General features: G+C 40.4%; 1 protein-coding gene and 1 pseudogene across 22 annotated transcripts in view; both read left to right on the top strand.

Moving 5' to 3' along the window:
- The window catches only part of USP28 (ubiquitin specific peptidase 28), a 77,807-nt gene that overhangs the window by 39,283 nt on the left and 17,203 nt on the right, over positions 1 to 21,321 (top strand). For 10 of the 22 annotated variants that reach the window (XM_034933730.4, XM_034933729.3, XM_034933720.3 and 7 more), the window contains 9 exons: positions 2,032 to 2,118; positions 2,810 to 2,947; positions 4,365 to 4,438; positions 5,415 to 5,491; positions 7,027 to 7,175; positions 9,014 to 9,141; positions 12,672 to 12,767; positions 18,529 to 18,708; positions 20,983 to 21,191. In XM_034933730.4, the coding sequence (XP_034789621.1) occupies positions 2,032 to 2,118; positions 2,810 to 2,947; positions 4,365 to 4,438; positions 5,415 to 5,491; positions 7,027 to 7,175; positions 9,014 to 9,141; positions 12,672 to 12,767; positions 18,529 to 18,708; positions 20,983 to 21,191 (1,138 nt within the window). Of the gene's footprint in view, positions 1 to 2,031; positions 2,119 to 2,809; positions 2,948 to 4,364; positions 4,439 to 5,411; positions 5,492 to 7,026; positions 7,176 to 7,453; positions 7,531 to 9,013; positions 9,142 to 12,671; positions 12,768 to 18,528; positions 18,709 to 20,982; positions 21,192 to 21,321 lie in introns of those variants that run through there. The other 12 variants (XM_034933719.3, XM_034933731.3, XM_057299255.2 and 9 more) reach the window with 3 other exon arrangements.
- Positions 14,469 to 15,534, top strand: LOC106635305 (interferon-stimulated 20 kDa exonuclease-like 2; annotated as a pseudogene).

Below are 21,321 nucleotides of genomic sequence, written 5' to 3'. Positions count from 1 at the left end.
GAGCAGCTGATGGGGTGCTGATGGGGAGAAAGCAGTTAGGTTATAAAGAGCACCTAGAGTCAGAGGCCAAGGGACTTGTTACTTACTAGATGTGAATGGCGAGGAGAAAGATTCAAGGATTTTTCTGCAGTTCTAAACTTTGGTGACTGGGGGAGGAGGATGTAATAATGAAGTGACGCAGAAAACACAGAAGCAGCAGCGGTTGGGTAAGGAATAAATTGGGAGATGTGAAGAGTATTAGCTCACACTTAATGTGTTTTTTTTTTTTTGTTTTTCTTTTTTTTTGTTTTGAGACAGTTTCGTTCTTGTTGCCCTGGCTGGTATGCAATGGTGCGATCTCGGCTCACAGCAACCTCTGCCTCCAGGGTTCAAGCGATTCTCCTGCCTCAGCCTCCCGAGCAGCTGGGACTACAGGCATGCCACCATGCCCGGCTAATTTTGTATTTTTAGTAGAGATGGGGTTTCTCCATGTTGGTCAGGCTGGTCTTGAACACCTGACCTCAGGTGATCTGCCCGCCTCCGCCTCCCAAAGTGCTGGGATTACAGGCGTAAGCCACCACTTCCAGCCTAATGTAGTTTTTAAGAATAATGGCAAAGCCCGATTTTCCTGATGGTGAAGAGGTGGAGTTAAATGGCTGAGAATGTAAAGCCATTTTTCTCACAGCAGAATAGAAACTCAAGAATGTCACAGGGTAGCCAGCAGAGTAGGAATGCAAGTGTGTTAGGTAGACAGGTGAGGTGGAAGAGAAGAGAGTGGCAGAGGATACAGCTCACCAGCCAAGCCCTGGTTCCAGAGAGAACTTTGGTGCAGCATGACCTGGGTTTACACTTCAGTCCGGTTGAACACTCACCCTGTTGGCTGAATCCCGCCAGGGTTTGTGTTAGAGTGAGGGAAGCCAGAGAGGTGCACGTGGGCTCTAGTCAGTACCGACACTTGGATTCTTTGGTTGACATTAGGAAATATACCTGGGGCTTTTAGAATACCAAGAAGCTGTTTTATTTAGTTCTAATTCCAAAGTTTTGCCTATTATCTACCTAGGATGCTTCTTCAGGAGTTCCACCGTGCAGGCCTGAGAGGGTTTTCATTTGAGGAGCATGTTGGGATGAGGAGTTGTATATTCATACAGGAGATATTTTTAAAGAAAATTAACTTATGAAAGGTATTCATAGTAGAAAAATGTGATTTGCAAATAATAAAAAGAATCCCTCTCTCCAGTTCTACCATCTGCTGTTAAACTTTTAAAAAATACAATATTATGACAAGGAGTGGAGAATAGTAAACACTGCTATACTAACCACCTGGCTTAAAAAATTAATGTTACAGATTTCTGTTCTATTGAGTTCCTGTTGTGACATCCTCCCTTTCCCACAGTCATAACCACACATGGATGTATCCCTGAACAATACGTAGTATTGTTTTACATGTTGTTAAACTTAATATAAGCAGTATAATACTTTTTTTCTGTAACTTTTTTTCACTCAAAATGTATTTTTGAGGTTTATCCATGTTGATACACATAGCTCTTGTTTTTTTCATTTTCACTTTATATAGTAGGTCATTTTGTAAACACTTTTTACAATATTATTTCAATGACTGCTTAATAGTCTATTGTATAAATGTAGTATAGTTTATATAAACTACTTCTTTTGGCTGGGCTTGGTGGCTTATGCTTGTAATCCCAACACTTTGGGAGGCCAAAGCGGGCAGATCCCTTGAGCTCACGAGTTTGAGACCATCCTGGGCAACATAGGGGGACCCTGTCTCTACAAAACCAAAACAAAACAAAACAAAAGCTACTCCTTTTGTTAGACATTAGGTTGTTTCTATTTTTTACCTAAAAGTATTAATATTCTTTGAGCTAATTTTTTGTGCACAACCATTATTTCCTTAGAAATAACATAAGTCAAATTGCCAGGTTGATAGTTTTGCATACTTTTAAATATGAAATAAAATATTTGAAGTGAAAAATACATGTGTTGCTGCAGTTATTTTCAGGAAAGGCTATGAATCCCTTTCTTTCTTTATTTCAGTCTCTCTTTCAATTGCCTGAATTTCGAAGACTTGTTCTCAGTTATAGTCTGCCACAAAATGTACTTGAAAATTGTCGAAGTCATACAGTAAGTTGGTGTCAAGGAATTTCTTCACTGTTGTTTAGTCCCTTTCATCCCTAAGGCTTCTAGATTTTTGCCTAAAGCTGATATCCGTGATACTCTTTGGCTTGTGCTAATTATTTGTTTTCATTTCTAAATGGCTCATTTTCCTTTTTTGGGATAACATATAAGGGTATGCAAAAATGTAAAATTAAGTAGGAATAAAATGAGAAAAAGAGCTCCAAGAATATGTGGGTGGGGAGACCCTGAATACCTGTTGTGTTTGTTGTATCCTTTCTCTTCCTGAGCTGCTTAGGCAATGTGACGCTGGAGAGATGCCCTGATGCCAGAGACCTGAGCTGCCTTGGTCTATTTTATTCTGTTTTTGCCAAAGGTCGTAGCCTCCTCCTAGCAATTTAACCCTTCCCAGGATTTCACCTTGGCGCAATGCATTTTCCTCATGAGAGGGAGGGCAGCAGCTTCAGAAAGTGGACATTTCTGTTTTTCCAACAGTGCTGTCTCTGGCTTCTACATAGTTGTTCTTCAGTTTAGAGTACACTCCTTACCAGAGTCCCTGTAACACACATAGCCCTGTGACTTTGACTTAGATCTAGGTAAATATAAATGAGGGCATGATTATTGACAACTTTTTTTTCTTTACACGTTCTGGTTTTCTAAATGAGATGTTGTAAGAGTACATGTACTGTGTTTTCTACAGGAAAAGAGAAATATCATGTTTATGCAAGAGCTTCAGTATTTGTTTGCTCTAATGATGGGATCAAATAGAAAATTTGTAGACCCATCTGCAGCCCTGGATCTATTAAAGGGAGCATTCCGATCATCTGAGGAACAGCAGGTACAAAAGAAGCCTTGTTCTTGAGTTTGAAGTCATGCCTTGTCAGTGTTAATGCGGTACTGCTTTATTTCAACTGCGTAACAAGCTGTGAACATGACTAAGCAGGACTATGGATGCTCGTTTCTGACTTTTGTTTTGCCTACAGAACAGGTGGTGAGAGAGAAAGCATGTGTGTGTGAGAGAGTGTGCGTGTGTTGCACGGGGGCTGGCAGTTCTAAAGAGAAGAAGAAATAGTAGTAGAAATAATGTAGAATTATACAGGGGCTATTGATGTAGAAAGGAGGAGATTGGAAAATACCTCAATGAGCTGTAACAAAAGGGATACCAAGAAAAGTAGTCCTTTGTCTGCACCTTTGTCTTGGAATGGTCCAGATGGAAATAGTATCTTTAAAACTATCTAAACCTGAGTTCAGGAGCTTTTCTCAGCAACTTCTCTCTTCTAGACTTTCCTTTCCCTACCTCCTATTAAAAAATAGCCGGGCATGGTGGTACGCACCTGTAGTCCCAGCTACTTGGGAGGTTGAGGCAGGAAGATCCCTGGAACCCAGGAGTTTGAGGCTGCAATAAGCTGTGATTGCACTACTGTACTCCAGCCTGGGTGACAGAGTGAGACCCCGTCTCTGAAAAAATAATTTAAAAACAAAAACAAAGCTGTCACTAATTAGATCATCTTCTTCCTCATATGATTTTTTTTTCTTTCTCTATTTGAAGGTCCTACAGTTCTACAAAACTCTCAAAACATTGAAGTTTTTTTTCTTTATTCAGATCTCTGTATTGTTTTAGAGTTCCTTGGGCCTTTTTCTTAAAAAGTCCTACTTGGAAGATTTTGTTTATTTTTCTTTCTTTGTCATAAATAGATGTGGCTGGAAGTAGTAGAGTTCCAGCTTCCTTCTAGCTACAACTTTCAGGTTGCTTAATGCACCTTCTTTTTTATGTATAGTAGCTGGGTTTCAGTGTTCCTATGTTTTCATGATATTCGGCCCCCAAAAATAAATGCTTTCAGGCTGTGCGCAATAGCTGATGCCTGTAATCCCAGCACTTGCGACGCCGAGGCAGGTGGATCATTTGAGGTCAGGAGTTCAAGACCAGCTTGGCCAACATGGTGAAACCCGGTCTTGGCTAAAAATACAAAAATTAGCCAGGCGTGGTGGCATGTGCCTGTAATCCCAGCTACTTGGGAGGCTGAGGCAGGAGAATCGCTTGAACCTGGGAGGTGGAGGCTGCATTGAGCTGAGATCGCGCCACTGCACTCCAGTCTGGGCGACAGAGTGAGACCCTGTCTCAAAACAAAAAAAGAAAAGAAAAAAAGAAATGCTTTTATAGTAGTATAATCTTAATTCATTGGTGGGATAAGGATAAATTTTAATTTCTCTTAGTATTGCATCTAACTTTTATGCAATTTGTGCCTCTCTTATAGCAAGATGTGAGTGAATTCACACACAAGCTCCTGGATTGGCTAGAGGACGCATTCCAGCTAGCTGTTAATGTTAAGTGAGTGTTGAGGGTTTGTTTGTACATCCTTCCGACTCACAGTGGGCCAGTGAGAATTATATGCTGGAAAGTTACTCTCCTTAACTAGAAATTGCTGGTTTTTAACCATACCTCCTGGGATAACCACTGAGGTAGTCCTCATCGTGTATCCCTGTCGCCTTCAGCTTTCCCCTCTGAGGATGTACCAGTCATCTTATCCTGCAGCTTTTTTTTTTTTCTAACTAAAGGACTGTAACTGTTAACTTTGTTAATAAACTCAGCATGTGCTGTAAAATGTATTTGTAAAAAGGACAAATCAACCTCTGTTGTGAACATGATGGTATAATATGGATACTTAAATTTAAGATCCCTTTTGAGGTCTACTAAGAATGTGTAGAGGATAGGTTATAGTCATTTCTGTCACTGAGAGAAGTGAAACTTAGGGCACGACACGGATATCCCTCTGAGAAATCTGTGTTTTAAATGGTTTGAATTCTAGGTAGAAGCATTGTAACTATAAAATAGTTTTGGAAACGGCAACTCAACGTAGCAATTTAAGAAGGACTTGTAAGGAGAAACTTTTTATTTCTGTTGTACCATGGAGAAAAATTTTTTGTATTTATTTGTAAAACTATGCAACAGAGTTCATTCTTACCTTTATACTGCTTCTATATCTTGTATACATCTATCATTGGATATAGATGTATATACTGAAAGCATATTTGTCTGCATGTGTGACTCCACTATTAGGCTTTAAGCTCCTTAAGTCCAGGGATTGGGCCTTCTTGTCTTTGTGTCTTCAGAGTTTAGCACAATGCTCGAAAGAAGGTGTTCAATAAATATTTGAACTGAACTAATTGTTACTTATTTAGATCATACCTGGCTCTTTGGGGGTTGATGAAAATGCACTATTTTTGCTTTTGAATGATGCTTGGATTTTATGTAGCACATATCTTAATCCAAACAATCCAGAATTGTCTCCTTTTCCTAAAAGCAGCAGTCCCAGGAACAAATCTGAAAATCCAATGGTGCAGCTGTTCTATGGTACTTTCCTGACTGAAGGGGTTCGTGAAGGTAAATTCTCTGCTCTGAATTTTAATTCTAGACCTTTGATCATATCTTTATTACTGTGTCCCTTTGAGGAGGCAGTATAGTGAATAGGCTTGAGAGTCAGCAGTATTCAGCTCTGAATATTGGTTCTGCCTCTTGGTATCTGTTTAACTGTGGATAAACTATGGGAGCTTCTGGATCCTCAGTCTCTTCATCTGTAAAATGTGCACAATCTTTATCTCAGATTTGTCATATTAATACTTGCACAGCCCAAATCTGACATTAATGTCAGATAGTGATTTTACTCAGTTTTCTCCGTGTTGCTTATTCTAATATAATACTTAATCTCAAAAGGTTTTATTGAGTGAGACTGCCAAAAATGTTTTTCTAGACTAGAGGCTTTTCACTCTGGAGGCTTATCTATCTAAGCTACATGCTAGGCACGTAATTTATTTTTAATTATGAAGAATTTAGAATACATTCAAATAGAGCAATTTTACAACCTCCATGAACCCAGCCTTAGCCCACAGCCAGTCATTCCCCATCTCACCCCACTCTTACCAATCTGATACTCTTTTTAAAACATAACCCAATACCAATATGACTCTGAAAAATAGCATTTTAAACTATCAAATATCTAGTCAGTGTTGAGATTTCTAATTTGTTTTCATAATTTTTAAAAAATAGAAAATTTATTTTTAGAGTTTGTTTTAGTCAGGACCCCAGTGTGTGATTCATTTATGACTGAATATTTGTAGGCTCCCCTCCATCGTTTTTTCCTTGAAATGTATTTTTTGGAGAAACTGGGTTGTTTGTTCTGTAGCATTTCCCACAGTTGGAAATTTTGCTGTTTGCATGTCCTCTGATACATATTTAACATATTTTAACATATCCCCATGTTCTCTATTCCTCCTCTTATAAATTGGTAGTTGGATCTAGAGATTTGACTAGACTTAGGTAAGGCTTTTTTTGGCAAGACTATTCACAGATGGTGAGAAAACTCTTGATTAGGAAGTACATAATGTCTGGTTGTCTTTGCATTTTTTTTTTTTTTTTTTTTTTTTTTTTTTTTTTTTTTTTGAGACAAGTCCTTGCTCTGTTGCCCAGGTTGTAGCGCAGTGGCAACATCATAGCTTACTGTAACCTTGGACTTCTGGGCTCAAGAAATCCTCCTACCTTATCCTCCTGAGTAGCCAGGACTTCAGGCGTGTGTTACTGCACCCGGATAATTTTTATTTTTTGTAGAGACAGGGGTGTCACTGTGTTTTCCAGGCTGGTCAAACTCCTGGCCTCAAGTGATCCTCCCACCTTGGCCTCCCAAAGTGGTGGGATTACAGGCATAAGCCACCAAGCCCCTGGTCTTTTTCCAGTGTTACTGGTTTTCATTGTTCAGTGTCTAGATTGACTGGCTCACTAGAGGTTGCTATAAAGGCTTAAGTGCATTTCTAACCAGCTATCAGGAAGTTGCTGAATTTAAAATGTTGTCTCTGTGGAGCCAGAAGATAGGCTTTAGATAGTCATAGTGATGTCTTTTTTAAAAAGTCTCTCTCTTTGCCTAGGAAAACCCTTTTGTAACAATGAGACCTTCGGCCAGTATCCTCTTCAGGTAAACGGTTATCGCAACTTAGACGAGTGTTTGGAAGGGGCCATGGTGGAGGGTGATGTTGAGCTTCTTCCCTCCGATCACTCGGTGAAGTATGGACAAGAGGTACGTTGGAGATCTTTATTTGCTGTGCCAGTGACAAAGCCAGTTAAGTAGGAGTGAGCTTTTGGGCAGACTAGTTTCCCATCACATATTAAGTAACTTTACACTTAGCAGAACTTGAATTTGTCTTAAGTCTCTCATCAGTTGATGTGAGTCAGTGAGTATCAGTACTTTGATAAATAAAATTTTTACTAAAACTATGAATTTGAGTTACTCGTGTAAAGGTTGTATGCTGCTTCTGATGTTTTAAGTATGATCAAGTTTCTCTCTTTCTGTTGAAGCCTACCTGTACCTGAGTAGGGAGAACCCACTGCCTCCATATTTTCGGAGGGTAAAAGTACAGTGATTAACTCCTATGGTATGCCATTTAGAATATTTTCCCTATTATAGTATTTACTGTTCTCAATTGTAAATTCTGCCTTTGCTTTTAACATTTTTAAAATTTAATTTTCATTTGTTTATTTATGTATCTTTTTTTTCTGGGTTGGAAAGACAGGGGGGAAGTTAAAGGGAGAGCATGGGTAGTTAACATCTCAGTATTCCAGTTAGGTTAAGAATTAGTGAATAGCATTTGTAACATAATTCTTTACACAGTTGGGATTGTTCTCCATTGATCATACATTTTGAGACAAAACTGTGGCTTATATATGATTCCAACTCAGTAATTACTATAGGAGAAAGTGGAGCTTTCCTGAATTAAAATAGGGAGCCTAACATGAGCCATATGAAAATACATTCACTGTAGAGCAGTGTTGGAACTCAGAGAGCTACTGCCTCCCTGGATTTTCAAGGAAAAACTGATTCCTAATGGAGGAATTATGTCATCTGTACCATCTGTGCAAACCTGGTGCATCCTCTTACAAAAGAGGGAGTCTTCACCAGCTATACTTAGGCCTGTGGAGACCTGTATTCCAGGATGGGAATTCTATAAAAATTAAACAAAACAACAAAATTGTCATGCTCATTTAGATTTCACCCTGAGGTGGTCTCACAGGCTGTCTGAATTCACCTCATTATGCTGACAGGGTATCTGAAGGGAATGTTGCTTGCACTTGTGGTAAAGGAAATATTTTAAAGCTGTTGACAGGAACCTCAGACATACAGGTGAATTGAATAGAAAAGCCAAATCTGATTTAGCTTTTCCTCACCTGTGATCCCTGACTGTTGAGTCTTTTTTATGTCAGTGCCTTCCTTCTTTGAAACTCAAGTAACATCATAGGTTGATTTGACTGGCTTCTTTATGAGACCTCTGTAAATTTTTGAAATTCAGAGATTTTTCTTAGAAATTGAGAAATTGTAAAACCATGAGGCTATTTCAAATTTCCTTTGTATATATAAAGGAGATTCAAATTATGGTTAATAGACTAAAACAGCATGTAATATATGTACACATATGAGTCTTTTTAGCTGGCACATGGAGTTGTCTCTTTAGCTACATGCTGCTTCGATCATAATTTCATATTCTGTAGTTAGGCTAGCTGTTAAGTTTTTAAACCTCTTCTGAATACTGATGATGTAACGAATGAGTTGTGTAGATGCTTAGTGCGGTTCACATATTCAAGGGTGGTTTATTCTGAGGATGATGGTTGAGTAAAATTCTGTTGACTGGCTAGTAAATTTGGAGTCTTGAGGAATGTTGAACCATATTCTGTAAGAGAATGAGATTCTAAGTGTTGATTCCCTTTAGTGTTTGGGATAAAAAAAAGTTCTAGTATGAGTTTGCCTTGAGTATAAGTTCTATACCAAAGGAAGAAACTTTGATGAGAGATATTTTAAATCTGGTTATTGTTATTTCCTAAAATTAATTTTTCTTTCTCTCACATTTCTACTCTTGACACTAGCGTTGGTTTACAAAGCTACCTCCAGTGTTGACCTTTGAACTCTCAAGATTTGAGTTTAATCAGTCCCTTGGGCAGCCAGAGAAAATTCACAATAAGCTGGAATTTCCTCAGATTATTTATATGGACAGGTGAGTTCTTGGCTGATTTTTTTTTTTCCTGATGTATTACAGCAGTAGAGATGAGCACGTACTAAGTATAGTGTGCGTAGGAATCACCTGGGAGACATGATAATATGCAAATTTGGATTCTATGAGTCTAGGTTGAGGGTCTTTGCCTTTTTCTGAGACCTCCCAGGGTTGTGCTCATGTTGCTTCTGATCTCCGGAAGCAAGACTTTAGGTGAAAGCCCTCCTCCTTTTGGGGGTACGAACTACCTGAATTCTGGGGGTGGGGGTGCTCCTAGCAGACTTACATTATAGAATTTTTTTTTTTTTTTTTGAGACAGAGTTTTGCTCTTTTTGCCCAGGCTGGAGTACAATGGCGCAATCTTGGCTCACTGAAACATCCGCTTCCCGGGTTCAAGTGATTCTCCTGCCTCAGCCTCCCAAGTAGCTGGAATTACAGGCATGCACCACCACACCCGGCTAATTTTATATTTTTAGTAGAGACGGGGTTTCTCCATGTTGGTCAGGCTGGTCGCGAACTCCTGACCTCAGGTGATCCGCCTGACTTGGCCTCCCAAAGTGCTGGTATTACAGGCGTGAGCCACCGCGCCCGGCCTAGAATTTTAATTTTATAAAAGTCTGGTTGAGACCAGGCATGGTGGCTCACATCTGTAATCCTAGCACTTTGGGAGGACGAGGAGGGCAGATAGCTTGAGCTCAGGAGTTTAAGACTAGCCTGGGCAACATGGCAAAACCCTGTCTCTTAAAAAAAAAAAATTAGCTGGGTGTAGTGGTGTGCACCTGTAGTCCCAGGTACTTGGTGGGGCCAGTGAGCCCTGTTCATGTCACTGCACTCCAGCCTGGGTAACAGAGTGAGACCCTGTCTCAAAAAAAAAAAAAAAAAAAATGGGTGTGGTGGCTTGATTTTCTTTTCTTTTCTTTCTTTTTTTTTTTTTTTTTTGAGAAGGAGTCTTGCTGTGTTGCCCAGGCTGGAATGCAGTGGCACGATCTCGGCTCACTGCAACCTCTGCCTCCCGGGTTCAAGCGATTCTCCTGTGTCAGCCTCCCAAATAGCTGGGATTACAGGCACGCATCACCACACCCAGCTAATTTTAGTATTTTTAGTAGAGACGGGGTTTCACCATGTTGGCCAGGATGGTCTCAATCCCCTGATCTTGTGATCTGCCCGTCTCTGCCTCCCAAAGTGCTGGGATTATAGGCGTGAGCCATGGCTTCTTTTACTTATTTTTTATGTAGTCATTCTTATCCCATGGTTTATTTTTAGGCATATAACCAGTGAGTTCTGACAAATATACAGTCAAATAACCACCATCACAGTCAATATGTAGGACACTCCAGCACCCAAAAGGTTTTCCTTGTCCCATTGTGATCATTCCCTTTCTCTCCATCTCCAGGTCCTGGCAACCACTTAATGTTTTTGGACCCTATAATGTTACCATTTCTAGAATGTGGCATTAGTAACATTAATATTTAGTAGGTACCCTGTTCTGGTTGTGTCCTTTCTTTAGGATAATGTTTTTGGGATTCACCCATGTTGTTCATATATAAGTAATTTGCTCCTTTGTATTGTTGAGTAATATTCTATTGTAATATGTACTGCAGTGATTTTTTGCCATTCACCATTTGGTGATGTATCTAGTTTTAGGCTATTATGAATGAAGCTGCCATGAACATTCACATATAATCCTTGGCATAGTTTTTAGTTTTCTTGGGTAAAATATGTAGGAGTAGGATTGCTTGCTTCTATGAAAAGTGTATATTTAACATTATAAGAAATTTCCAAACTATTTTCTAAAGTGACTATACAATTTTGCATTCCCTCTAGCAGTGTGTGAGGGCTCCATTTGCTCTACATCCTTGCCAGTGCTTGGAATTATAAGTGTTTCTAATTTTAGCCATCTAGTGGGTGTGTGGGAATATCTTATTTTTCCTTTGATTTATATTTCCTTTTCCCCCATTGAATTATCTTGGCACTGTGTCAAAAATTAATTGAACATATACATGGGGGTCTATATCTGGAGTCTGTTCTGTCTGTTGTCTGGTCTTATGTCAGTGCCATATTGTTTTGATTACTATGGCTTTATTGTAAATCTTGACATTAGATAGTATGAATCCTTCAACTTTGTTCTTTTTCAAAATTGTTTTAGGTGTTCTGGTCCTTTGCATTTCTATGTAAATTTTTATCAGCTTGTCAGTTTCTACCCAGTGGCTATTGGGATTTTGATTGGTTGTGTTTTGAACTTACAGATCAGTTTGGGGAAAATTGACATCCTTTTTTTTTTTTTTTTTTTTTTTTTTTTTTAAGACGGAGTTTCGCTCTTGTTGCCCAGGCTGGAGTGCAATGGTGCGATCTTGGCTCACCGCAACCTCTGCCTCCCGGGTTCAAGTGATTCTCCTGCCTCAGCCTCCCAAGTATCTGGGATTACAGGCATGTGCCACAACGCCCAGCTAATTTTGTATTTTTAGTAGAGATGGGGTTTCTCCCACGTTGGTCAGGCTGGTCTTGAACTCCTGTCCTCAGGTAATCCACCTGCCTCGGCCTCCCAAAGTGTTGGGATTACAGGCGTGAGCCACCGCCCCTGGTCCAACATCTTAATAATAATATTGAGTTTTTCGGCCGGACATGGTGGCTCACACCTGTAATCCCAGCACTTTGGGAGGCTGAGGTGGGTGGATCACCTGAGGTAGGGAGTTTGAGACCAGCCTGACCAACCTGCTGAAACCCCATCTCTACTAAAAAATACAAAAATTAATCAGACTTGGTGATGGGCACCTGTAATTCCAGCTACTTGGGAGGCTGAGGCAGGAGGATTGCTTGAACCCGGGAGGCGGAGGTCACAGTGAGCCGAGATTGCGCCATTGCACTCCAGCCTGGGCGACGAGTGAGACTCCATCTCAAAAATAATAATATTGAGTCCTTCAATCCATGAACAGTGTATAGCTCCATTTATTAAATAAGTTAATAGAGATTTATTTAAGTCCTTATTAATATCTCTCAACAGTGTTTTGTAATTTTTAGTGTACAGGTCTTGCACATGTTTGATTAAATTTATCTCTAATTCCTGCTTTTAATTTCATTTTTCATTTGTTCTTTACAAGTGTATAGAATTGCAGTTGATTTTTTTTCTTTTTTTAAATTGATTTTGTATCCTTTGACTTTACTAAACTCACTTATTAGTTCTGATGTATTTTTTTAGGTTCCTTAAGATTTTCTGCATGCTTACATCATGTGGAACTAAAAGGCAGCTTTACTTCATTCTTTACTATCTGCATGCCTTTCATTTGTTTTTCTTACTTTATTGCATTGGTTATATCTTCAGTTAAATATTTAATAGAAGTAGCAAGAGTGGGTATCCTTGTTCCTGATTTTAGGGGGAATGCATCAGTTTTAACCTTGAGTATGCTGTCAGCCCTATGTTTTTTATAGATGCCCTATATCTGATTGAAGAAGTTTCCTTGAATCTTTAGTTTACTGAGACTTTATGTCATTAATGTTTTATAATATAAATTGTGTTTGTGGGATTATTTACTTAGGTACATGTACAGGAGCAAGGAGCTTATTCGAAATAAGAGAGAGTGTATTCGAAAGTTGAAGGAGGAAATAAAAATTCTGCAGCAAAAATTGGAAAGGTGAGTTTTGGATACCTTCATGCTTAGAAATATAAAAGAATATTAAAAACAGATAATTTGTTTTTCTTTAAAAATTAACTCAACGTTTAAATATTAACTAGAATATTTTATAAAACAGCTAAGAAAATTTTTTGTCTAAGTGTGAAGCAGTCTTCAGGATCAGCTAGTGTTATTCATGGGGGTAAATAATAGTCCCAGACTACTGAAGTGACTCAGAGTCACACAGTTAGTTACTGCAGTGTACCAAGGAGAAACTGAGTTCTGATTTTATAGACTTTTTTTCTACTCCCCTTGCCATCTTTTTCACAAACATGAGAGAAGCAAGTGTCACGATGGTCCCGTCCACTTTTGGAAAAGCAGTTTCTGAAGTGTCTAAGAAAGATAAAAAACAGTGCTTTTCTACCTAGAGCAGTGCTAACTGATTAAAAGGGCTAATATTTCTGATGCATACAAAGTTCTTTCTCTTTCAGAGGAATTTTCACTTTTTTGATTGTTGGTTTTACACTATTTCCGTAGAATGATTTTCTGTAATTTCCTTAGGAGTCAGTTTAATTTCTTTCTCGTCTAGATAGATCCCGTTGATTTTGCGCTTAAGAAAGAGATCCCATACACAGTCAATAGCTTCTCCCCCCTTTATCCACTTAACAGTTTTCTTTCTAAGACCACCACACCTCCACCTACTCCCTTATTAGGCCATTAATTTCCCTGAAGGGCAACACTTTCCATACCAGGCCTAAGATGGACCCTGCACTGTACCCCCACCGCTACCACTGCAGCTTCCACTCTCACTCCAGAAGAGCTTATACAAGATGTACTGTGACTAGTCATTTGTCTTTATAGAGACTTAAGCTGAAAACCAGTTCCTCAAATACTGTCCTGGAAGTGATTTTCAGGACTTTTAAGTCTGTTAGTATTTTACTAAACCTTTAAGTTTTAGTGATACTTTGTAAGGCTGGAAATTTTAAATTATTTTTATAGAACCAACCATACCAACTGGATGCAGTATCATGTGCCTATAATCCCAGCTATATGGGAGGCTGAGGCAAGAGGATTGCCTGTGCTCAGGAGTTTGAGACCAGCCTGTGCAACTTAGTGAGACCCCATCTCTCTCTCTCTCTCTCTCTCTTTTTTTTTTGAAGATGGAGTGTTGCTTTGTTTTCCAGGCTGGAGTGCAGTGGCACAATCTCAGCTCGCTGCAACCTCCGCCTCCTGGGTTCAAGCGATTCTTCTCCCTCAGCCTCCAGAGTAGCTGGGATTACAGGCATGTGCCACCATGCCCGGCTAATTTTGTATTTTTAGTAGAGACAAGGTTTCACCATGTTGTCCAGGCTGGTCTTGAACTCCTGACCTCGTGATCCACCTGCCTCAGCCTCCCAAAGTCCTGGGATTATAGGCGTGAGCCACTGTGCCTGGCCCCCATCTCTTCACAACAACATAAGAGACCCCATCTTTTCACAACAACATAAAAGAAATGAGAATACCTGATGTTTTATAGTTCAAAAATACCAATTTACCAGGAGACAACAGGGTATTCTGGATTTTAAAATAGAGTATAGGAGCATTTTCCTTAGCATGATAATACTTTTGTTTTAAAATAAAATGAGACCTTCGAGTTGTACCTTCATGAAGCTAGAGGGGCCAGGGAACGTATTCCCCCACTCCCCCACCCCACCCTCACACCCTCCACCACCCACTGTCCCCATGTCTACCTGACTCCTCAATCGGGATTTGGTGGAACCTCCTCCCAAAAAGGCATTAGAAAGAACTGCCAAGCACAAAATTTTGTTAAGAAATGGCAACTTTTGGAACAGAGAGGCTTTCTGAATAAAAAGAACCAGCCCCCTAGCAAGACACCCAAGTTGCACTCAGAACCTCCAAAGAAAGAGGAAACTCCTAGGGTGCATGGCACTTGGAAGACCCCTCCCTTCCCAGAAAAGAAGGCAGCTGCCTCCAGCAGTGTGTCAGAAGAGTCCCTGGACAGGAAAGCTGCAGTGTCATGGCTGTCCCCTGCCCCTTCAAAGAATGCTGATTCTGTTGCAGCTAAGTAGATTTGCTGGAGGTGCCCTTCTAAAGATTAACAGCCACTCGACCCACTCCCAGAAGAAAGGCCTCCAGAACAAATCCTCTCAGCTCAGCGCCCCACAGAACTCTACCCAAGCTCACTCAGAATAAATGCTTTGGAGCATCCCAGAAGTTGCCAAGGAAGAATAGTGGCAATTGGCTGTGAGATGCTGGACACAGGACCCAAGGGGCATGTTACTTTCTTGGTTCCATGTAGCACTGTCAGCTACAGCGGAGATGTGCTTCATAACGAGTACATCCTTCCCCCCGGCCACAATGTGGACTGCCAGACCAGGTGGAGTGGTGTCCAGAAGCAGCACATGGTGAATGCCATGCTCTTCAAGATTGCTCATGGCATATATTGAAGATACAGGGAAGATGGTGGTGGACATGCCATCCACAATGACTTCAAAGCCCCAGTACTTTCATCCCAAGTCCCTCACCAGTGACAACTCCCATATCCCCCTTCTCCTCCCCAACTGGAAGGCTGATTGCCCAGTGAACGTCACCATGTCTTTGAAGCGTCTCATCAAGAATCTGCTGAATTGGGACATCTGGGTTGGGAAAATAGGCATTCCTCTGTGGAAGACACCCAGGCCACCATGGAGCTATACAAATTGGTTGAACTCAAGTGGGAAGAACACCTTGCCCAGAATTCCCCGAAAGACTGGTGACAATGGGGATGTTGGTGACGTGGGGAGGCAGAAGCAGCACCAGGAGAAATAGGGCAGTGGACCAATGGACATCTCAACTAGTTCCACATCTTTGGAAGCTAAAATTGTTGGCAAGAGAAAGGTTCTACTCTAGATTTAATATCCATTGAAATTCCATCTCTGGTGTTATGTCCTGTGTCTGGTTAAGTGTCCCATGGAAGGAGGGCGCCTCCATGTCAGAACCAGCCCTGTGTCTTTTACCTCTTTCATGGTGCTATCCCTAGGTCCCAGGGTGCTCTGTGCCAGTGAAGCGTTTTGAATTTCAAGGGACAGGGCATACTGAGAAATGTAGTTTCCCAAAGTGCCTGATCACTAGAGTGGCTATATGGCTCATTTTGTGCCTCTTCTTCTTGAGTAATTAACAGCACCTTCTTTCACTCTCAGAAGTATCCTGGTTTGATAATAAATTATATGGTCCCATTCCTAACACAACCTCTGCTTTTGGCTCACAGTCTGCATCTAGCCTGTTTCAGGACATTGCTTATTCTTCCTACTTGACTGCCAGAGGTGCCATTGCAGGTGAGGTTTAGTTCTCCTTTGGGTTCTAAGGCAGTGGAGGTAAGACAGTAGCTTGGAAGTCAACTTTTCTGATTTAGGAAAGCAGTCTCTTTCCTAAGGTTATAGAGGATTTATTTCATGTAGGTCCCAGTTGGTAGGTTAAAAAAGAATTTGTAAAGTGTTTCTAACTCATTTATGCTGGAGGTTGCAAATTTTTTTGGTGAAAAATAAGACCTTGGCAATGACCTTGAGCAGTAGGATATTAAATAACTCCCACAAGCTTAGCATTCCAATAATGGAACACTACGCATAAATGGGTTAATGGTTTTTAGTCTGGCCAGGCGCGGTGGATCACTTGAGGTCAGGAGTTCCAGACCCGCCTGACCAACATGGTGAAACCCCGTCTCTACTAAAAATACAGAATTAGCCGAGCGTGGTGGCGCATGCCTGTAGTTCTAGCTACTCGGGAGGCTGAGGCAGGAGAATCACTTGAACCGGGGAGGTGGAGGTTGCAGTGAGCCAAGATCACGCCATTGCACCCCAGCCTGGGCAACAAGAGCACAACTCTCTCTCATAAATAAACAAATAATTGTTTTTAGTCTTTATCTTGGTAAACCAAGCCCCTAAAAATTCTGATTATTCCCTTGATACATTTTTATAATGGAAAAAATAAAATGATTATAAATTTCAGATTTTTTTTTTTTAAGGTTACACATATCTGCTTGTATATGTGTGACACAGTCCTGGGAAAATATAAAAGAAACTGTTAATGGATACCATTAGGTAGTAGAACTGAGATGGAGGTAGATGACTTTTATGGTCTGTTTTATACTTTTTTGTATTTGAATTTTCGTACCAGGTACATGCATTACTTTTACAGTTTAAGAATAAAAATGTTGGCCAGGCACAGTGGCTCACACCTGTAATCCCAGCACTTTGGGAGGCTGAGGTGGGTGGATCAGTTGAGATCAGGAGTTCGAGACCAGCTTGGCTGACATAGCAAAACCCCATCTCTACTAAAAATATAAAAATTAGCTGGGCGTGGCATCGCACACCTGTCGTCCCAGCTACTCGGGAGGCTGAGGCAGGACAATTGCTTGGACCCAGGAGGCAGAGGTTGCAGTAAGCCGAGATCGTGCCGCTGCACTCCAGCCTGGGTGACAAAATGAGACTCTGTCTCAAAAAAAAAAAAAAGAATAAAAATGCTCACTATTTCTTCTTCCGTAAGATAACCTTGATATATTTTTGAAAATTGAATTTCTTGTGTATAGACATCTTTTTTTTAACCACTTTTGCTCTGATTCTACTAAACTGATAGAGGTGTACATTGTATGAAGTAGTTGGTCCTAAAAGTTGTATAAAGGAATTCAGTAGATGAACATGAAAATGATTATGTCTTGTCTTCTTTGTTTTTTTTTTTTTTTGGTGTTTTGTTTTGCTTTTTTTGAGACAGAGTCTCACTCTGTCACTCAGGCTGGAGCATAGTGGCATGATCTTGGCTCACTGTAGTCTCAACCTCCCAGGCTCAAGCGATCCTCCTGCCTCAGCCTCCCAAGGAGCTGGGACTACAGGAGTGTGCCATCATGCCTAGCTAATTTTTTTCATTTTTTGTGGAGACAGGGTTTTGTGATGTTGCCTAGGCTGGTCTTGAACTCCTTGGCTTCAAGCCATCTACCTGCCTTGGCCTCCCCAAGTACTGGGATTACAAGCATGAGTCACCATGCCCAGCTGAAAATTGTTATGTCATAAAATTGAAGATAAGTTTCTTAAAGAAAAAAATTTCTTGGGATTTAGTGTAAGTATTGTATTAAAATGCAGCAAACCTGGGAAGAATTAAAGTTGTAAAATGATGACTTAAAAATTGCCAGGCGCGGTGGCCCTTAATCCCAGCACTTTGGGAGGCCAAGGCGGGTGGATCACGAAGTCAGGAGATCGAGACCATCCTGGCTAATACAGTGAAACCCTGTCTCTACTAAAAATACAAAAAATTAGCCAGGCTTGGTGGCGGGTTCCTGTAGTCCCAGCCACTGGGGAGGCTGAGGCAGGAGAATGGCGTGAACCCAGGAGGCGGAGCTTGCAGTGAGCCAAGATAGCGCCACTGCACTCCAGCCTGGGCGACAGAGGGAGACTCTGTCTCAAAAAACAAAAACAAAAACAAAAACAAAAAAACCAAAAAATAAAAAATAAATAAATGACCAAAGCCTAAATGTAATATGACATCATGAGAAAGTGTAACTGGCATGACTTTGATTAGGAGCCCATTCGAAATGTTTCCTGCCAGATATAAAACTTCAGATTGTTGGCAATTTTTAGTTTTGTAGTTAGAGAATTTTTACCCTATAGATTGTTTGAGGACCCTATTAAATATTGTATAGCCTCTAGGAATAAGCCTTTCCATTGACTTGCTGTGATAAACAGATCTTTTGTCAGCGACTCTTAAAATACAAAACAGCCTTGGGCAGTAGAGTACCACTGTCTTTGTCGCTTAGGTATGTGAAATATGGCTCAGGCCCAGCTCGGTTCCCGCTCCCGGACATGCTGAAATATGTTATTGAATTTGCTAGTACAAAACCTGCCTCAGAAAGCTGTCCACCTGAAAGTGACACACATATGACATTACCACTTTCTTCAGTGCACTGCTCGGTTTCTGACCAGACATCCAAGGAAAGGTAATGAAAACATTTTTTTTTAATGGTATGTATTGTTTTTCTGGTATAATTTAAACTATGCACCATCTTTGTACTTGATTGACAGTCACCTATAAGAGCACAGGAGCTGTGAGCTCTTTGTCTTAAAGGGAAGGGTTTTGCTGACTGTCACTTGGGTGGGAGTGGGCCCACCAGTGCATTTGTCTTATCCGTAGAATGGTTGGGTTATTTCAGAGGCTTCTCAAACTGTTCAGGATAGTGTTCAGGCTCCACCCAGTGATGCCTTGTTTTGAACTACAAGCCAGCTGCCATTAAAGGCCTTTCTCAGAGGAAACCTCAAGCCCTGCTCTTCCAAAACATCTCATGCTCACACACTTGAAGTATGCATGACTAAGAAACATCAAGGAAAGAGAGACTTATTCTTGAATAGAAAATTAGTACTTGAAAAAGAACTGGCTAGAAATAAGAGGACAGCTTAGAGGGGCTTCTCTAGTAAAGGCAGAGGGAGGCAAAGTCACAGGAGCCCTCTGATTTTATTCCATCCAGTCATGTGCAACAATCTTTATTGCCTAGAGGAGCCATGAAAGGTAGCTAGGACATTTGATATGTGTTACCTGGCTAATAAAAACACTAATACTCAATAAAAAGTTAGACTTTTTTGTCAAAAAATCTTAACTATTCTCCCCAACACATCCCCTGCCACCGCCCCACATATTAATATTTATTCATCCATGTATGCATAGAAATGCTTATTTGGATAGAACATACCAAATGTCAAGAATGATTATCTCTAAGGAGTGACATGAGTCTGGGGATAGGAGTGGGGCTGCTCTTTCACTTTTTATATTCTACTTAAATTTTTTAATTTTTGTAAAAATAGAATCTTTTTATGTATATTATGAAATGTAAAGTTTTAATTTTTAAAAAGTGGTTCGGCAGGCTATTTAATCAAATAAAATAATAGTGCTTGGTATTAGATTTAAAAATTACAGGGAGGTGTATGTGTGTAATCTCCTCTGAAATTGAGATATCTGTTCTCTTGTTGGGCTTATTTTTCCATAAGTATGGACCTTAGGGAAAAGAGATTTCCTCCATTATTTTGTGCATGTGAGAGAGTGAGGACGAGGGAGTGAGGTTTATTTGTTTGTTTGTTTGTTTGTTTTTTTGAGATGGAGTCTCACTCTGTCGCCAGGCTGGAGTACAGTGGCATGATCTCAGCTCACTGCAACCTCCGCCTTCTGGGTTCAAGCGATTCTCCTGCCTCAGCCTCCCAAGTAGCTGGGACTACAGGCGCGCCACCATGCCCAGCTGAGTTTTGTATTTTTAGTAGAGATGGGGTTTCACCATGTTGGCCAGGGTGGTCTCGATCTCTTGACCTCGTAATTTGCCCTCCTTAGCCTCCCAAAGTGCTGGGATTACAGGCGTGAGCCACCGCACCCGGCAGGAGTGAGAGTTTTTTTTTAAGTCAAAGGAAAGGAAGTTTATATTCTTCAGCTTTGGTGTAAAAGAGAAACCTAACTACAATTAGAGGCTTATTTTATGTTTCTGCTGGTTTGTTGACCTGCAGTTTTACTCTGACAATAGAGAAATTAACATTTACTTGATATGCTTTATTCTCTGTTAGTTTACAGAAAAGACGTAAAGAATTTAACATTTATATTTTGTAGATGAGATATTAATACTTTTTTCCTTGGGTATTTAGCTAAAGTAGTAGAGCTAGGATTGTTTGACTTGAAGCCCTTCTCTCAGAACTCTCCAAGGTGTCACCTAGTGTGTATTCCTGTGAGTTGTATGTTCAGCTGATGCTTCCTTTTTCTTGCTTCTGTGTATTTTGTTCCAGGAAGGATAGTGTCACTTTAGTTGGCTTCATCTTGTAAACTCTGTAGTTGATTCCTTGATTCTTCCAGGCCTAGTCTTCTCTTTTCCATTTTCCTTCTCTTCCCATCCTCATGGGAAGGAATAATCAGTGATCAGAGAACATGAGCTAAAGACTGGCCGATCTGGCTTTGGATTCATTTTCATTACCTTCCAGCTTGGTGAACTTGGGCATGTTGCTTAATTTATTTAAGCCTTAGGCTCACAGTTGGTAAAATAGGGATAGAAAAGTATCTACCTCACAGGCCAGTTGTGGTACATGAGATGATAGAGAAAAAGGTTGGCTCTGTACCTTTATAGAGTTAATGCTCACTGAATACCTGTACTTTTTCATATAGCATCTTGCTTTCCAAAGTACATAATTTAGGCCAAGGTATCTTTTGGAAATTATCATATGAGCATGATTTTTGTCTTCCTCAGTACAAGTACAGAAAGCTCTTCTCAGGATGTTCAAAGTACCTTTTCTTCTCCTGAAGATTCTTTACCCAAGTCTAAACCACTGACATCTTCTCGGTCTTCCATGGAAATGCCTTCACAGCCAGCTCCACGAACAGTCACAGATGAGGAGATAAATTTTGTTAAGACCTGTCTTCAGAGATGGAGGAGTGAGATTGAACAAGATATACAAGGTTGGCTCTTTTAAAATTTGTCAGTTACTCTTTGCTTTTTCTGTTTTTGACTATTTGGAGGTTAAGCACCTCGGTACACTTCCTGACATTACTGTACATGCTACAGAATTTCCCCCCCGCCGAGATGGAG

Source organism: Pan paniscus, chromosome 9 (genome assembly GCF_029289425.2).
Source record: "Pan paniscus chromosome 9, NHGRI_mPanPan1-v2.0_pri, whole genome shotgun sequence".
Taxonomy (NCBI): domain Eukaryota; kingdom Metazoa; phylum Chordata; class Mammalia; order Primates; family Hominidae; genus Pan; species Pan paniscus.
This window is presented reverse-complemented; position numbering and strand designations above follow the sequence as displayed.